Below are 18,668 nucleotides of genomic sequence, written 5' to 3'. Positions count from 1 at the left end.
GGCCCAGGGATCCACTTTGCAGAAGAAGGCATCCCAGGTGATCTTATTGCAGGTGGTTCTTGGAACGACATACTTGAAAAACACTGTAAAGGGGAAAACGCGATGTAACACGCATGGATCAGAGTTTGGATATTCTGGGGGGTAGTGGGCTTTGGTTTTGGTGGATGGTTAGTGAGTTCAAATTAGTTTTTATTTAATGTTAAAACACACACACACGATTAAAACTTCAAACATTACCAAAAGGGAAAGGCTTCTTCCCACCCCCAAACTCCTCCCCGGCACTAAGGCAGTCAGTATTAAGCTTCTGTATATCATCCCCCTAAATAAGATGGAATATTCGAGTTAGGGATGGGTGAGATGATTTAAGGGACAATTGAAATAAATGTTGAAGAGGCAACTTGTTTGAAACAAGAGGTAGCTTGTTTCCTCTATTCTATCGTTAGGAAAAGAACAAGGCTCAAATAGTATTTAGAGGCAGGGGTCAGAGTATGCTTAGCTTTTAGGTTAATTTCAAAGAACGTTCTGGAACCTCATCAACAGCAGTAACAAATAAACTTAGTTGTTCAGGATCCCTTATTATAATAGACTTTTACCCAAATCCCATATAATGAGCGTCTTTAGCCAAATGGCCTAACATCCCATTCACAGACTGTAACACAGACATGGACTTGTACATCCACTCAGTTCCAACCTGCAATGACCTTCCTCGTTTCCTCCACCAGCTCTCTTTACTCCTGCCTACAGTTCTGAGTCCTGAACCTTACGTACCAGCCCTTTGTATCCATTCTCATTTTCTTCTTTCTTTACGTGTTTCGATTTTTAGCCCCTCACCTGTAGAGCTGGAATGAGCTAATTCTTCCTTGTAATCCCTTCAGGAAGGGACATGCATTTTGTCCACTGCTGCAGCCCGGTCACTGCTTGGCAGGTGGTAGACATCCTTTAAGGCGTTTGACTGGAGTGGACTTCACCCATCACAGAGGACTGTGACGTTCGCAAAGCAGCTTCAAGCACTCGCTCCCAGGCTCCGCCGCCGCTAACAGCCCCAGCTCCTCAGGCAGGTTCCCTAACCTCTCTGTTCTTCACTTACCCAATTTGTAAAGCGAGTAGGATACCTTTTATCTCATATAATCACGTGAGATCAAGTGAATTAAGTGCCTGGCAAACTCAGGCACGTCATCAGGGAGAGTAGGAAGGGCACAGGAGGGCAGAGCAGTTGGAGTGGGCTGCCCCGGCACTGGACTGTCACCAGATTAAGTGACAGCTCACGATAGACCGTCAGCGTCCCACTTCTCGGGAGGCACGTGCCGGGCACTGGGGACCTGTAATGTCTTAGAGGTAGGTAATGGCAAATTTCTCATTGGGAACATAACCAGACTGTTTTATTTAGGATGCCATTGGACCTAAAAAAATAAAAAGAAGGTAACAACTGAAACACCTACCAGATAGCTTTCAGTTAAGAGTCCCAAATTGCTCTAAATGTAGTTATGTAAAAGCTGTTAGCAGCATGGCTAAGACTTCAATTATGCGGCAAAGGGACTAGTAATTATATAACATGTCTGGAGCACTTGGTTAAAACAGAGTTGCTGGGATTGGATTCTCTTTCCGGTGTTTAAACCGAGGCCCTAGAACGAGGCACCGCGTACAACGATGGGGGAAAACAGGCAACACATAGAAACCGGTGAGGAGAAAGACTCACCACGGAGCGGGGGGGTTGATGTGTAGTTATCAACAAATTCAAGACATTTTGCTACTTCCCAGACCTGCTGGAAGTCAACTTCTACCACTGTTTTTGTAGAAACAGTTGGCAGTTTGCAACAGACATGTACAAAGTAACCCTGCTCAGGAAATTCTAGTTAACTCTGGCTTTCTGGCTTGCTCGTGGATCCCACGTTCAGCCTCCAGCACTGACGCTTCTTGGCTCCTTTCCGGGTCTTAACTGAGGTAGAGTCTGAGTTTCTCATCCGTAGACGAAAGCCCGTGCTGAAAGTTGCCATCAACCTAAATCCACCCTGCATGCTACTTCCCCTGATAAAAACAGGATCTCATGACCCCTGCCCATCACTTTGGATAGATGACTACGTAGCTCTTAGTCCTGTACCAGGCCGCACAGGAAACACACCCGGGGCTTTGACAAGAAGGCTCTCCAGAGCCGCTGCCACTCAGCCCATCGCTCCAACCACCACGACCTGGCCAGCCACCGCTGGCAGGGGCTCCAGCTGGATCGGACGTGCTCTACAAAGCCAGCCTGGGCCTCTGGCCTCCGCCCTCCGGTCCTGTTTTGCGTGTGCCGAAGGTTCACACAACCTCCCTGTTCCTCTTAAGTATTTCATCACTGTTCTGTTTAAAGCTGAAGACAGTTCCTTAGGAGAAAATAAAGAATGGGCAGAAGCGGACAGGGGTCCAATACTCGTCAGGCTTCCCTGCCTGCAATGAACTGACTGATTTAAGTCATTACAGGAAGGGGTCATCCCGTTACGCATCGTTTCTATCCCTAGGAAAAGGGAAGCGTGTGTAGCGGGAACGAGAACACAGCACCTCTGGCGTGTGCTCTGCGCTCAGCGGCTTGCAGGCTGTCTCCGGGCTGCAGGTTCTGAGCGCAGGTCCGCTCGCTCGGCGGGACCTCCTCCCCACCCTCCCCTGCGTGAGACTCACAAAGCCTGCTGGATGTCTTCCGACAACTTTCCCTAACCTGGCGGTTCCCAGTCATATCTGAGCACAAAACACTTCGCAAAGCACATCTATGAAGATCAGGTAAGAAAGAGTGTTTCTGACCTAAAGCTAAATGTAAGATACCAAACTCGAGCAATGAAAACTCAGGAGGCAGTATGGTAACAAGAGGCACATTTTATTACATTTTCCTAATAAGTCAACTGGGAACATTGCTGCTGAAATGCAACTTACAATTCAAATGACACTGGGAATAATTAGGATACATGTCAAGTATTTTCAGAGATGAGCTTCCATATCTTGATCACTAAATGGAAAGATTCTTCAGAAGAACAGTCCCTTACCCTACACATAGGAGAAGAAAAATTAAAGATACCATGATGATATCTATCAAAATAACTGGAAAGCATTTAAAAAGTCAATTTAGTGTACATTAATTGACATGTAAAACACATGAATTTGTAGTGAACATTTCTATAAGGACATTTCGTCTCAGAAAAGAATGATAAAATTTACGTTAAATATACGCCTGAACTAGGACGCTATGAAAAAGCAAGCACTTTATGAGGCCCAATTTCTGACAATGTCATGATAACTAACATAAAGTAACTGCGCATTTGATATCTGGCTTCTTTCCTATCTCGACATTTAAAAGGGGATTCCCTCAACTGCTCGGCCTAAATCTGAAGACATGTGATGCCCGTTTCAGAGATTCTCCTTCTCCCCGGCCAGCTACAGAAGTCCAGGTGAAGGGGAGGGGGAAGAATGCAAAAAGGGACAAACCTGAGAACTTTGCACCTCACTGCCTCCACCACATACCCAAAACACTGTGACTGTAAAAATGTCCTGAGTATTTGTTTTAGTCAAGAAAAGAAAGTGGTAATTATAATGGCAAAAAACAATTTTTTTTTAAACACAAAATTATTTTGAGAAAAAGTAGAGTGGAATGAAACAGGCACTGGGGAATAAAGAAACAGGACGCTATTAATAAGGACGTGAAGGTGAGGGTGAATACAAATGCTGGGAGGGTCTTAAGATTTATGACAAGACACTCCCTTCAAAACCCTGACATTGCAGCCTAATTTCTGATAACCTTCGAGAACAGGTCTACCCAGAGAACGGTGTCTAAAATGTGGAAGCTCAACTATCCCCCCAACTACAGAGAGAACTACGCCATCTTTGTGGGTTATGTCCTAGGACTTATGGACCCTGAAGTCTCACAATCACTTGGCATCGTTTTTGCCATAAAGTGAAAGACAGCAAGGCCTTTGTGAGAGTAACTACACAGCAGCTGGCCGCGCGTCTGTGGAGGATGGTCCATGCCCTGGGCCCACCCAGCAGAGGGCTTGCGGAGCGCCACGTCTCTCTGCCTTAGAACATTACAGACGCCAATACAATTACGTGTGTGTGGATAAACACTGCTTACAGGGTTCCTTTCAAGTAGATAAATCAAGGAATGCTGAGTTCGGGAATTTCAAAGATCTACGGAACGTGCCCTCGCCATTTCCCTTAGGAAGGAACGCTGGCAGTGCTCTGGGTATCTGGTCTACTTCAAGACCGCGCCCGGAGCAGTGGCTGAACACAGACACTGCGGGCGAGCTGGAGAAGAGGGCGCCCCAGGCGCTGAGCAGCGCTCGCTCTCAGGGCTCCTTCCGACCCTTTGCACCAGCCAAGGAGACGTGGCACCGCACGTGGGCGGCTACCTTCAGACGGATGCTCTTCCGGTGGCTACTGTCTTTCTAATAATCCTTAGGGACCAATCTTGACAACCACGTGTGATGTGGAACCTCACCACCCACACGGCCAACATCACTAGATCTGACCACTACTCTCATCCTGGGGGGGGGGGGGAAGCGGGGGAGAGGCAGGAAGCGTGATAAAGCGAAAACTTTACAATGAACACAGGAGCGCCACTCTAAGCCCCCAACAGTAATGCACCCCAAATCATAATGCTGAAAACTAAAAAACTGGACAAAAATTAAATGGAGGATTCTTTTTTTTTTTAATCTTTTATAGGACAGAAACCTTAGCTCATGTCTTCTGGTGTCATCATCTTCCACTGAGCTGCACCTAAAACACAAAGAACAAGTAACAAGCAACTTTGTTTTTTAAAGAACACGTAACAGTTTTGAAGGCATAAGATGAACTGTCTCTAAGTGGAAGTTAACTTACTTAAATAAGTATATAAAATGAAGCCATGAAAATCACCAGAAACATACAAACGCTAACTATCAATATTCTGAGTGAAAATGCCTAGGAGAGACTTGGCCATGCAGCGTATTACCACCAAAGTAAACAGCGGTGGGAAAATCACTACCCGTTTCACTCAGGTGGGAAAGCTGCACCTGTGGCGCCCTGTTTACAAGGCGCCACCACCTGAGGATGAGAACCACCTGGCGTTTATGTCAGTTTACGTCTGAACCACGAGGAGACGGGGGTGCAGCGTCAGAGCTGGCCTATCGTATCACCTATCACCTTCCTGGCTGTAGTGCATCTCATGCCTTTAAATGGAGTAAACCCACCAGAAGAATGCTGCTACTCTGATTTTCCATTCTCGAATGCACCAAAACGTGCATGCTTGTTGTAATTAGGTGCCTGGGTGAATAAAAAAATCCCATTTACAATTTAAAAATATTATTTAAACCCCTAAAATCGGATGATTTTCCACATTCCTCAGGGAGACAAGCATTAATTTTACCACCCAAACAGAAAAGATTACATACATTTCTGAAAATTCTCTGCTATCATGTTAAAAAATACTAATTTCTTCGTGTTGCAAAGCCAAACCGATTTACATGATTTTGTTTTAAATTGTTGCTAAATGTTTATCTACACATGCTGTCAGAAATAACCTTGTTAAGAAGGTGAAGCTGGTGTCTCAGCAAATCAGACCCCTTGGAGAAGGCGGTGAGTGGCCTGTGCCCCGTTTTCCTTTTTCTCTTTCCGCACCATCAGAAGGAAAAGTGAGAAAATAGCAGAAACATTAGTTAAATCCTGAATTATACCCCATAACCTACAGGAATTACCTCACTACACTGAAAGCTGACAATACTGGTAGAATTTTTTGATGAAATAATTAGGATCCTAATTATTAATAAAATGATAAACTTCTGGCTAGGTTTACATCTTTAACAAATAATTCTTTCAGTTAAAGACTTAAAGGAAGAAACGCAAGGTTGCTTTTAACTCTATATCGTTTACCTGACTTACCAGCACTGAAGACAAAAACTTTTAAAAATGGCTACAAATGCCTTGTTCACAAAAGACTTTATTACCTAGTGATGCATACTGAGAACATACAGAAATCTGCATGGTCCACCGTCACATGCAGTAGAACAATCTTCACTTTACAATAAGTGAGTGTCAACTGTTTTATGCAATAGACAACACTGTAAAGTCACATCCTTAAAGAAAAGCTTCATTTACAAAAGAAATAAAAGGTAAAGAAGCAATTACCGCTTTTAAAAAGCAGCTGCTTTGTTCAAGAGTGGAAGGTTTATGCCTGTATTGAAAGACAACATGATCACAAATAATGAAAACAATGAACAAATGAAAAACACTTTTACCGTAAAGCAGTACACTTTCAAAATGACGTACAAATAGTTAAAAACTTCACTATGTTGTCTGTCTAACTTTTAAACGTGAGGACTTGCGGAATTAGGCCCCAACGTCTGTTACTAGGAAATGAAAGCTACACATTGTTTCTATGTCACTAGGAACTGTATTTAAACAAAATGTATATAAAGTCTATAGCAAGTTGATTTAAAAAAATTAAAGTTAATAAGAAACAGTACACTGAAGGCGCTCTATCCATCAAGCGCATACTCTTCAAATTTTAAATGTGATGAACAGAACAGAAATTGTAACTATGCCACAGTTGCAATGCCAAAAAATAAAACAAGATCAGTTATCACACATGCAGGGAATTCTGCCACAAAGCTAATATCCCTCATTTGTCAATTGTTCCAATAAAATAACATCTTAAAACACCAGTGATGTTGATGGTTTAGCTTACCTTCAGTGTACTGAATGTTGTACACAACCTGCTTTAAAAGAGGAGACCATCCCTGCAGGCAGGCTCAAGAAGGAACAGGCCCCTTCGGCACTGACTACCCAGGGCATGCTGCTGTGGCCTGCACACACACACCTAGGAAAACGTGAATATAAACAGCATTTACGCTGGCCTTTTTACCTGGAGACCAAAACGAAGCCAAGTTTGCTAAAAATAAATCAACCACCCAGTATTACTGCTCGCTTTATAACAGATGCTTCTGTCTTTTATGTGAACTGCAACCATTTACATTAGCACTGTAATTCTGTGCAGTCTTGGCAATTAAAACATTTCTACAGTGAAATTTCACATAAGACACAAAACAGATTAACTAACATTTCTAAAAGAAATATCACCCTTGGTGTTAATTCAAATATATCATGCTTCCTCAAATTTGCAGGAGAAATATTTATAAGTTTATATACATTAATAAACTGCTGTGAAATTTCTTCAGTCTTTGTATTTAATTACTCAAACCCTTGGAGCTTCTTCATCTCGCTTAAATCTTCTCCTGGATGAAGGCATGCTGTAGGGCCTGGTTGATGCTAATCCGTTTAGCTGGGTCCAACATTAGGATCTGGTCCAACAAGTCCTTCAGCTGGTGCACTTTTTTACGCTGGTCTTCAGGAAGTCGCTGGCACCCAATCAAGTCAGCCAACAGGTCCTTAGTTGGATTAATGGTGCTCATGACAGTAACTTTCTCCTACAAATAATGTTTTAAATGTGTATCTCTAAATAAATTACTAAACATACATAACCTGAACACTTGAATGAAAAGGTCAACCCCAAGTTAGCTACGACAGTTTAAACATCATTCTGTAATTTAATTTTATGAACAGATCAGAATGACAGCAGAAAGGAATTCTGAGAATTCAAAAACATAGTTAAGTGATTAGGGTCAGGATGGGGTGTGAACAAAGGCATGGAGGTCTGGAACAAGCAGCGTGCCCGCTGGCCTACTGCCAGGTGTGGGATGGTGGGGTCCATGGAGTCGTGAGGAGGGGGAACGGCTGAGGACCGCAGTCTTTCTGAGGAGTTAAATACATTATCTTATAGGTAAGAGGGCGCCAAGGAAGAATCTTTAAGCAGGGAGAGTAACACGCTCGGATTTGTTTTCAAAAAGATCACTGGCAGCAGTACGGAAGCTGGATGGGAAGCCAGACCAAGAGAGGGACCCAAGGAGAGAGAAAAGGGCCTGAATACGATAAAAATAAACTCATTGTACTAGGCAAACATTTTAAAATCTTTTCCATAACCTGACGTGTCTTATTCAGGAATTGGCCAACTGCAACAGGAATTATTTTTATTGTTTTAAAATACTCGCATCTCCTAGAACCACCCGGCACGCAATCCGTTAACGTAAGATAATCATCTAATGTAGCACATAAGATAATCATCTAATGTAGCACACCTAAAGGACACTTACCCTCTCTGTTACTTTATCAACTTCTATGTACATGAAGTTGAGGTTTTGATCAAAATGTTGGTCTTTAAATACGCCTTTCCGAATCATCTGGCAATAAAACAGAACAGTTGGATTTTGAGCTCTTAGACAACACTGCTAGTCTGGTCTACCGATGACCCCAGTACACAAGTCACACAAGTGTTCCTGTTTAGTGTCTCTGGGTTTGCTTCCTTATTTGGGAATGATCTCCGATTCCTTGTTCTCGAGAGAATAACACCTTTGGAAAAGCTCAGACAAATGCTGTACCTAAGACTACTTAACAACATGAAGTTATATTTTCCCGGGCAGTGACTTAAACCAATTACAATAAATATCATGTTGTGCTTTCACTATTCAACACTGAAGACTAAGTGAGCAGAGACTTACATCAGTGGTTCTTAGGAAAAATGCTACACAAGTGGGGCCTTCTCTCTTGGCAGTTAAGAAACCTAAGGACGTTTAAAAAATTATGTTCTAACAGCCCGAAAGTGATAGCAGGTCAGGCCTCGTTAAAACAAGTACCAACGTAGCTAATTTCTGTGTATCTGTCTAAACGAGTCCAACATAACAGAATTTGGACAGAACTTAAAAAACATAATGGCTTCTGACCTACAGGGAGAAAAATCTGTAAATCTCTCAGAAAGTCAGCACATAAGCTGAAATCATAAAAGCCTAAGATACGGTCTTTAGACATTTTTATAAATGCCTATAAAGTTCTTGATTTGTGTTAATCAAACAAACTAATATTACAGCTCAAGCATTAAGGGTGAGTTTCACGTTAAAAAGATGTCATTTGCCGTGAGTTTTCTCGGTACCTTCTTCCTCTCCCAGCAGCTTCCAACCTCTATAAACGGACTGCCGCCAAGTCCCCCGCTCATTCTCTGATGACTGAGTCCTTCCCTCCACCATCTGCCTACCTGGACCTGCATCTTTTCTCACTGCAGCTGTTACCAATACAGGTGTGCTCCCAGGAACCCTCCTGCTGCTCTGCCCATCACTGAATGACAACCAGTGGAACAAGGGAAGGACAGAGATGTGAAAACAGTCGCATGTATCCTCTCTCCCTCAGTTCCAATTCTACCTTAAACTATGGGCCCTACGCTTCTGCTTAATTCAGGAGAGCAAAGAAAAGCACAAAGACAGACTTTAGACAAGAAAAGGAAAATGGATCCTCTTATTCTCTCTTGACAGCTCTTGGCCGGTTAGAACCACTAATTTAAACACCAGAAATGAGAAGAGCTAAGGAATCAGAGTAGCCACGTGCCCACCTCTCAGAAACTGTTTTATAGCCACGAGAGATGAGTGTCAGCAACCACGAATCTGCCGGAGGCGCCACAAGACCTCGGAAACAAGCTCCCACTAACTCCTACCTTATTTGGCATCTTTCCTTTGAGATCCATGGCGAGCTTCAACATATGGTTATTGGTTTTGCCAGGAAATAAAATCTTTCCAGTGTAGAGTTCATACAAGGTGCAGCCTACGGACCACATATCTATACCATAGTCATAGCTTTTACCTATAACTGAAAACATAATACAAATTTTAACGTATGACGATAAAAACAATCAACTACTGTTTACTTCCATTAACAGGGGAATCAACTTAGCTCGGACTATGTAACCACAGTCTGAGTACCTCACTTTCACATTAGCTTCATATTCTTTCCCACTAATTCTTAATAGGGACTCTTCAACTTAGAAACCTTAAAAAAATGAGGGCGTGGGGAAGCAGTGAAGGGGCAGAAGGAAAGGTGCATCTCTTCTATCCTTTCGTTTCACCTTTGGTGGAGGGCTAGCCAGCCTCAGCCAAGGCCGAGGAAGGAGAAGAACACAGGACCCAGACGGTCCACAGTGTGACAGGCCCTGAGGAAGTGAGAGCAGTCGCCCGAAGCCGAGGGCTTTCCACACCTGCCACAACCACGGCCATCCCACCTGAGGAGCATGAACTGGCTACGGTTCCCTTCCTCACGAATGACTCAAGCAGCTGCCGCAGCGCCGGAAAACACTGCTTAGACCGTCAGCGTGCCGCTCCCACTGCGCACGGCGGCCCAGGTCGAGGAGCGCTGGAAGGAACTTACTGATTTCGGGGGCGCGATAAAATCTACTGACAAGGTAAGGCGTTATGTCATTATCCGCCACATGTGACGCCGACCCGAAGTCGCAGAGCTTTAGAATAGTTTTTGATTCATTAACCTGCAAAACATTTTATAATTGAAGTTTAACTCACGCCGGGAGAAATTAAGACACATGATCAGATTAAAAAAAACGGCTCTGAGAAGTTATTCCCAATACTGAGAACAAAGTCACTCACTTGAAAATTCCTTTTCTAATTATTTTATAATTCAACTTCCTAATTGTGAAGAATTAAGAGCTCTCAAATATTTGATCATAAATTAGTAAAAGAACTTTCTTCAGTGAGGAAATAAGAGATAATGCCAGGTAAATTTAACCAAAGCTATTTAGGAAAGGGTGGAATAGTAACAGAAGGCACTGAAGCAAAGCATCTTCTAAAAACCCCCAGGAAACCCGAACCAATCAAGTTACTGCCTAAAGGAACACGAAGACGGTCACTGGGAAGAAATCAGACTTAGATTAACTTACAACTGACTTAAGTTAACTTTCGTTTGCCAGAAAATTACGATGGCAATGAAAGCAGAAGAATGATTCAGATTCAATTTGGACAAAAAGAGAATAAAAACAATTCTTCATCCGAAGCTGCTAGACCTTCCCAAATTTAGCACTCCCTTCGAGTCTAAAAAACATTAAATCCCTTAAATGTAAAGAAAGTATTAGGAAAATGTTAAATATATTTGGCAAGACGGATAAACAGGAACACTGTATTGGTCATTTGTCTCTTTTCTCCTTTGTCAACACTTCCACATTCACAGCGACAGTGGCACCTTCTGAGAGAGGCTGGAGATGCTCCCATGGCTACTGCCACACTCATGAGTCGGGGCATGTTCAGGGTTAACAAGTGAAGGTAATCCACATTCCAGAGTCCCCGCCCCCCTTCAAAAGAGACACGCACAAATTCTGAGTTGGGACTTGAACTTGGCCTACTGTTCCCACCCCAAAGACACGTAACACTTTAAATAAGCAGCCCTGGGCAGTCTCTCCTGGGATACCATAAAGCCTGGTCAGCGCTACAGACTGGTCCACTACAGACGACATCCACGGAATTAAGATAATACAGGAAAAGTACTTTTAAAGTTTTTAAATATAAACTGCATTCAGCCGCTTAAGGGTGCAGCTGCAGTAACCAGAGAAAACCCCGGGGCCACTTTAACATCTGAGTCTGCCAGGGGAGTGCTCGGGCTGGGTGACATGCCCTCAGCAGCAGCGCCGCGTGGTTGAGGATGTCTGTCTGTTCCTTTCTCAGGAAGAAGGCCAAACTGTCTGAAACCCATGTGAAAACCTATACTAGTTTAGCACTAACTCAAAGAAAAATGAAGTTTTAAAAACAAGAGCTTCTAAGATGCTAACAAATGTCTTATTACTTAACCTCCATGGTGGTTACACAGATGTTCAGGGCATACTTGCCTTTACCTTATACATAGTTTATACATTCTTTGATATGGATGGTGTACTTCACAATTCAAAAAAGAGAGAGAAAAATTGAGGTAAAGATCAACTATGAAGTGGACTGTGCAGCCTACAGCTGACACTGTGGCCGCCAGTTCACTGGAATTACTCAGCCACTCTAACCTCAAGTAACATCAGAGATGCAGTACCTTCCTTTGAAACTCAGACCAAACGTACAAAATGGAACGCCTCATTAACGTGGTGGTCTGGAAGGAGATATTTTAAGATTTTAAAAAAGAAGAGAAAGCGAAATCTGAACTAAGAGCTAAGTTACTGACAAGGAGTCCAAAACAAACTTTAATGGGATTGTATCTTTCTTAAAAACATGTGGAACATGTTATGGGCAGACGAGCTAGAATCCCCCAGCTGTGAACAGCCCCGACTCTGACAGCATGACAGAGAAAGGGCTGGGGAGGGAAGGGGCGCATACACACCCATCACTCCACTGTAATGAGACGTGTTTCTAAGTTCCAAAAACATAAGCACTGGGAAACCTGCATCTACCACACCAGAAGGCGCGAGCTAGGAGAGGTCAAGACTGGGGAAGGCTCCCTTCCATACAAGGCCCAAGAACGACCGAGCTTTCCTGGGTGTGGCCGCCAGAAGCCACAGCTTCTAAAGCATGAAGAATAAATGAAAAAGAATTATTCCTGGACACCCTAAACTCAACCCCATGCATCTACTTCAGAGAGGGTAACTCCCTTAAACGTCCCTCGCTCTGTCAGTCTATAAAACTAGAGAACAAAAGACTGTGAACACTCCTTATTTCAAAACAGCAACACTGCAGCATTTCTCCAGGTACCCGAGGAAGCCCATCGTTACTACCTCAAAGCATTCTGGGGGTCTGTGTGCACTCATCAAACCCATCAATCAGCAGCCTACTTCCTCTCTCTTCATACTTTACTATAGAATTTCATGGCCCAATTTCTAGAAGAGTAAACACTGGCCAAGTCATCTGTAACGGGTAACGGGTAACGCACTGAATTATTCTTCAAAGGCGTCATTTCTAGAACACAGTGGCGATCACATTATAGTAGAAGTTACATGGATCTAACAAGGCAGCCTGATCGTTTGACTTACCAAGATATTGTCTGGCTTGATATCTGCATGGAGGATATTGCATCTTTTAAGGAGTTTTAGTGCCAAGAACAACTGCTGACTATAGGATCGTACAGCCTTAATATGAAGGCCAACATCCTTACCATATTTTTTTAACACCTCTCGTAAATTCATACTTTTAGGAAAGAAAAAAACAAATAAAATTAGGGTTAAAATGCAAAGTGGAAATTAAGGAAGGCAAAACCATTTTCAAGCATAAAGTAAAATCAAGTTCAAAGCATGAATTACAATGAAAACACTGTTCAAGAACCCCCTCCCACGGCCCAAACGTTTGATAAATTATCCTACATTGAAATGAGAGCACATGAAACTGTGTGTACACAACACAATTTTCAAAATGAAGAGAAGGGAAGGTATGCACTGCTAAAATTCCTACTGATGTGGAATGGGCTTCCGCTGGAAAGCATAAACATGAAGCCACAATTCTGAAGGGGGATGTCATATTCCTCCTCCACTATTCCCATTTCTTTTCACTGTGGCTTAATCCTTTCTTGAAGTACTTAATTTTCAGAGAACTCTCTGCTGAGCTGAAGGCCACACGAGGTGAGCATGTGACACACAGTACACAGCCAATCACTGTTTACACATTAACAACTGTCAAGAAGCTAGGTCTTCACCAATAGTTAAAAACACATCAAATACCCAGAACATTTATCACGGCATCTATCTGAACTGAGGTTGGCAACGGTGAAGAGGCTGAGTTTTCAGGGTAATGTACAGGTTTTGACACTGTACCTCAGAGGCTCAAACACGAGGCAGAGATGCTGTTTGTGATAAAAGTGTCTGAAGAGTCGCAAACAATGAAATTTGTCATCAGGATCAGCATCGTTCAATTTTTTCAAGAATTCTAGTTCTTTTAAACCAGTTTTTTGCCTGAAATGAAAAAGAAAATTAGGTCAAAATTGGATACATCAAGAATTTAGGAAAACGATGCAAACAATAAATGCTGGAGAGGGTGTGGAGGAAAGGGAACCCTCTTGCACTGTTGGTGGGAATGTAAATTGATACAGCCACTACGGAGAGCAGTATGGAGGTTCCTTTAAAAGCAGAACCTACCATATGACCCAGCAATCCCACTACTGGGCATATACCCTGAGAAAACCATAATTCAAGAGTCATGTATCAAAATGTTCATTGCAGCTCTATTTACAATAGCCAGGCCATGGAAGCAACCTAAGTGTCCAGTGACAGATGAATGGATACAGAAGATGTGGCACATAAATACAATAGAGCGTTACTCAGCCATAAAAAGAAACAAAATGGAGTTATTTGTAGAGACGTGGATGAACCCAGAGACTGTCATACAGAGTGAAGCAAGTCAGAAAGAGAAAAACAAGTATCATGTTAACGCATATACGTGGAATCTAGAAAATGGTACAGATGAACCGGTCTGCAGGGCAGAAATAGATACTGAGAACAAACGTATGGACACCCGGGGGGGAGAGCCAGGGTGGGTGTGTGGGGTGGGATGAATTGGGCGATTGGTATTGACATCTATGCCCTACTCTGTATAAAAGAGATAACTAATGAGAACCTGCTGTATAGCACAGGGAACTCCACTTCGCTGTACAGGAGAAACTAACACAGCACTGTAAAACAACTATACCCCAATTAAAAAAAAAAAGAATTTAGGAAAACTAAATAATATGTATTTATTTAGTGATGTGTTTAGTCTGTTTTTTTTTTTAAGTACTAATAACGGAACTGTTGAGGAACACAAGTCTCTATATCATTCACACAATACTTTACTCTTAGCCAAATACTGTTTTCATGGAGTTAATTTCCAAAATAATCAATGAACAAAACAGAAACATAGAGGAATAAACCCACCTTGCTTGAACGGAAATCAATCTTGCACATTTTATCTCAAGATGTCTTGATGTAAATATTATCCTCTGAAATTCTAGTTATAATTTGTCAATAGACTACAGTTTAAAATTAGTGTCTATAATACAGAAGTTGGGGACTTCCATCAAACAAACTTTCTAAGCCTAGGCAACCTAAGACTTCAGTATAAACCTAAACACTTCTTTCTTGCGTTTCCAAACCAGTGCCAAGTTGACTTTAATGCCAGCTCAGTGTGTGGCATAGATTATGCATTAAAGCACATGGGTATGCAATCACCTCCCTGCTCATAAGGAGAGGAGGCAACAGACAAAGATACAGATAATTCCCAGAACTATCTGATTTTACGCCTTTTGCAGGCCACCGTATGCTCAGTGACACCTGATCAATCTGACCTTTTGATTTCTCACCTTTCGGCTTGAGCTTAAGCTATTCACAGCAAAGGATGGTCGTAAGACAAGCGGTAGGCGGAAGGAGTCTGAGCTGACATCAGTGCACAAAGCAAGTGCTGAAATGCACTGAAATGAATTAAATACAATCAGCCTACGGCTCGAGAGCTTCTCACAGAACAACACGTGACGATCAATCAAATACCCAGAGCTGCTCTGTCGCTTTATAAGCCCAATACCTGTCCTACACAGACTGTGGTCACTATTTAAAAACAGGCTTATTTGTGAACACCCGCAAAGGTGTCGGTGAAGGTTTTGTTCTGTGTCCTGAACTTACATGAGCTCGTTGTTCCGAATGATCTTCACGGCCACCTCCTGGTTGGCCCTCGCATTATCCCTGGCTCGGACCACGTTACTGAACACGCCTTGACCCGTGTAGCCATACACGTTATAACGCTTATCCAGGACTTCACCTATGTTCACACCTGAAAAGGTAAGCTAAAAGATTAGAATTCTGACCATAATAGACTACTGCACAAAACTGTGAGATACACATCAGAAAAGTCGAAAAGTAGGATACACAGTGCAGTCACTTAAAAACTGTCAAATCTCTGCTGCGTGCTTGGCTTCCTGGACACCATGCAGACTCAAGGCCTCGCCCCCGTCGTGACCCTCTTGCGTAATGTGGTTAAAGCTGCCGGCTGCCAACCGCTGCAGGAAGACTTTCTGCTCTCCTAGCAACTGCTGACGGTCCTAACACCGAGGAAGGAAGAACTGTGCTCACTGCAGGGTCTCCAGCTGCAGTCTGCGTGGCTGGCACCCCTTCCCTCTGGAGGATGATCTCATGGCTGAAAATAACTCTGAACAGATTTAAGCTGCACATCAAGTCTTCACCTCACTTCAATTTGTGATGCTTCCGGGCTGTAACATGGGTTCATGAAGCTGCTAGACGTGCCACACTTTTGAAGTGACGGCACTGTGATGTGACTTTCAGAGTCCTCCCAAGTGTGAAGGCACTAGGCCACGTACTTTTACAAGCTGTTACAATGAACTCTAAAATTAATAAGAACTGTATTGAAAAAGGATAGATACATGTATAACTGAGTCACTCCGCCATACACCTGAAACTATCACATTGTTAACAACCATGCTCCAATAGAAAATAAAAAGTTAAAAAAACAAAAACAGAAAACTGTGATCTTACGATAATAGCCTTCTGCATCAGTCCAGTTATCCCTGAGGTTGGGATTCTCTTTGAAATCTTTTCCAATGCCAGCAGCCCGCAGACGCGCACTCTGAAATTAAGGCAGCAACATGAGCTATTTAGCCACCAAACGGGCAGACATTTAAAGCACTTCCTTTAAAAGAAAGACAGGTAGAACCAGCTAAAATTTGATAACATTTTATGCCAACTTAAATAAACTCTTACTATGACTTGTGCAAATGCAACACAGCAGAAACATGATTAAGTCTCTTGAATCACAATAATGCTCAAGAAAAAAAGTAACAAGTTATCTTCACATTTCTTTTACTGCCCTAGTCACGCAACACCCCCTCCCTGTCTCCTCCCATCTATGGGTGAAACGTCACTGGCTGTGTTAGAAGATGAGTTTAAGAACATCTGGTACTTCTGAAGCGTCTTCACTACACGTCACTCACATCACTCTCCGTGACGCCCAGAAAGCCCTTCAGCATCGTCCAGGTGGATGATGGGCGCCAATACTCTAACTGGCTCAGAATCACCTCCGCTTTCTTACCCGTCTCTCTCTCTCGCGTGCTCCTGTGGCAGCACACCACACACGGGACACGTTGCTTAAGCCAATCACCGGTGTCTTCAGGGTCCTGGACATCCCTGCTTTATCCTAGTCCATTTTTAATCTCCCTGTCACATGTTTATCTCTCCCACCTCCCTTCACCAAAGCCTCTGTATTTCTCACGTCCTTTTAAATTTATGATGGAAATGGTCTGCTACTTTTGAGACCATTTTTCAAGAAAATCTTTTCAAGAAAAACCACTGATAAAGTGGCTAACGGTACAAAATTTCTCAACCCACTCCTTGTAACATTTCCAACTCTTCCATGACTTCTATTAGGCTCCAAATCCTTAAGTTCCCAATCGCCTGCAATGCAGAGGCCCAAAGTGGACCCTAGGCCTGAAAATTACTGACGTCACCTGGTCTCCCCTGACTGCAGCACACACACACAGAGGCTTGTAAAGCCAAGAAGCAAGTTGTTTAAATAGAAAATACCTACGCGTTCAAGTCATCTGTTGTTTAACTTTATGAAGCCCTCAGACTGCTCTGCTGTACTTGTCTTAAAATTTGATTTAACTTCAGACAGAGAAAAGTTGCCAAACTAGTATAAAGAGATTCTAGATACACTTCACCCAGACCGTCCAAATGTTAGCATTAGTTTGCTTTATCCTTCTCTCTCTCTCTATGTATATACCACTGAAATACATATTTGTTATATACCCTTTTCTGATTAACAGTTGTGTTTTTATGACTTAAAATTACTCACGTCAAAATACGCAGCAAACATATCATCAGATTCTGTGAACATGTCGGGCGCCAACAGCTTCTTCTGAGATGAACCTTAATGGAAATTAGCATTAATATTTGAAAAATGAAGAGATGCAAATGGAAACACAAATAATATATCAATGGAAAATCACTAACAGCAATTCTAACTTCTTTTTCCTCTTGCACATCCGTTTTCCACCAATATCCAGCTTACAATCACCCTGTGACACTAAGACATACGCAGCTATCACTTTTTACTGAGCGTGCACTTCAGGAAGCTGGAAGGCCTAAGAGCGGTGCTTCCACTAACGCTGAATTAATATGCTAATAACTAAGCAACGATTAGGTATTACGAGGGACGCTCCTCTCTAAACTGCAATTTCTCTCAGAAGGTTAGCACCCCGCACTATGAATACAGATCTGCGTATTTCTCTCCTAAAACGCCTAATGGCCCCATTAGAACACTGGGCAAAAAAATAAATGTAAGGAAAAAAGAATGCAACAGCCTTAACCATATGAACACATGCCCGACCTCATACGCCCAACTCAAACGCAAATTGAAATCACAATGAAATACCATCCTATGAGACTGGCTACAAATCTAAAAGTATGACAACATTCTGTTAACAAGGCCCTGGATAAAAAGCCCTCAGACATGGCTTGTGGGATGGCAAAACTGTATAACCTTTACAGAGGGGAATCTGGAAGTATAGAGCAAAATGACATATTCATTCAGACCCAGAAATCCCACTTCTATGAAACCATTCCAAAGACACAGTAACAAGCAGAAAAAAACGACTTAATGCACAACGCTATTATCATTGATGCTCCAATCAACAGCCAAACATCTACCATTAGAAGACTAACTGAATACACTACGGCACATTCATCACACTGTGGGAACACGCAGCTGTAAAAGGGAATGAAGGTCATTTCATACAGATGAGTATGTATAATATTTTGTGTGCATGTGTAGACAGAATATAAACACATGCATATATGAAAGATGTTTTAGGGATTTTTTAAAAACTCAAAAATATTCCTAAAAATC

The 18,668-nt window shown here is 42.5% G+C and overlaps 1 protein-coding gene across 14 annotated transcripts in view; it reads right to left on the bottom strand.

Annotated features, from left to right (window-relative positions):
* Positions 1-2,826: 2,826 nt before the first annotated feature.
* PRP4K (pre-mRNA processing factor kinase PRP4K) overlaps positions 2,827-18,668 on the bottom strand; it is a 40,746-nt gene continuing 24,904 nt past the window's right edge. For 2 of the 14 annotated variants that reach the window (XM_073810261.1, XM_073810273.1), the window contains 10 exons: positions 17,616-17,689; positions 16,301-16,391; positions 15,434-15,581; positions 13,598-13,735; positions 12,824-12,977; positions 10,240-10,354; positions 9,533-9,684; positions 8,145-8,231; positions 5,520-7,421; positions 2,827-4,737 (listed from right to left, as the gene is read on the bottom strand). In XM_073810261.1, the coding sequence (XP_073666362.1) occupies positions 7,218-7,421; positions 8,145-8,231; positions 9,533-9,684; positions 10,240-10,354; positions 12,824-12,977; positions 13,598-13,735; positions 15,434-15,581; positions 16,301-16,391; positions 17,616-17,689 (1,163 nt within the window). In that variant the 3' untranslated portion in view covers positions 2,827-4,737; positions 5,520-7,217. Of the gene's footprint in view, positions 7,422-8,144; positions 8,232-9,532; positions 9,685-10,239; positions 10,355-12,823; positions 12,978-13,597; positions 13,736-15,433; positions 15,582-16,300; positions 16,392-17,615; positions 17,690-18,668 lie in introns of all 14 variants that reach the window. The other 12 variants (XM_073810267.1, XM_073810271.1, XM_073810268.1 and 9 more) reach the window with 12 other exon arrangements.

The sequence above is a fragment of the Tursiops truncatus genome, chromosome 10 (genome assembly GCF_011762595.2).
Source record: "Tursiops truncatus isolate mTurTru1 chromosome 10, mTurTru1.mat.Y, whole genome shotgun sequence".
NCBI lineage: Eukaryota > Metazoa > Chordata > Mammalia > Artiodactyla > Delphinidae > Tursiops > Tursiops truncatus.
The sequence above is the reverse complement of the archived record's forward strand: the minus strand, read 5'-3'. Positions and strand labels throughout refer to the sequence as shown.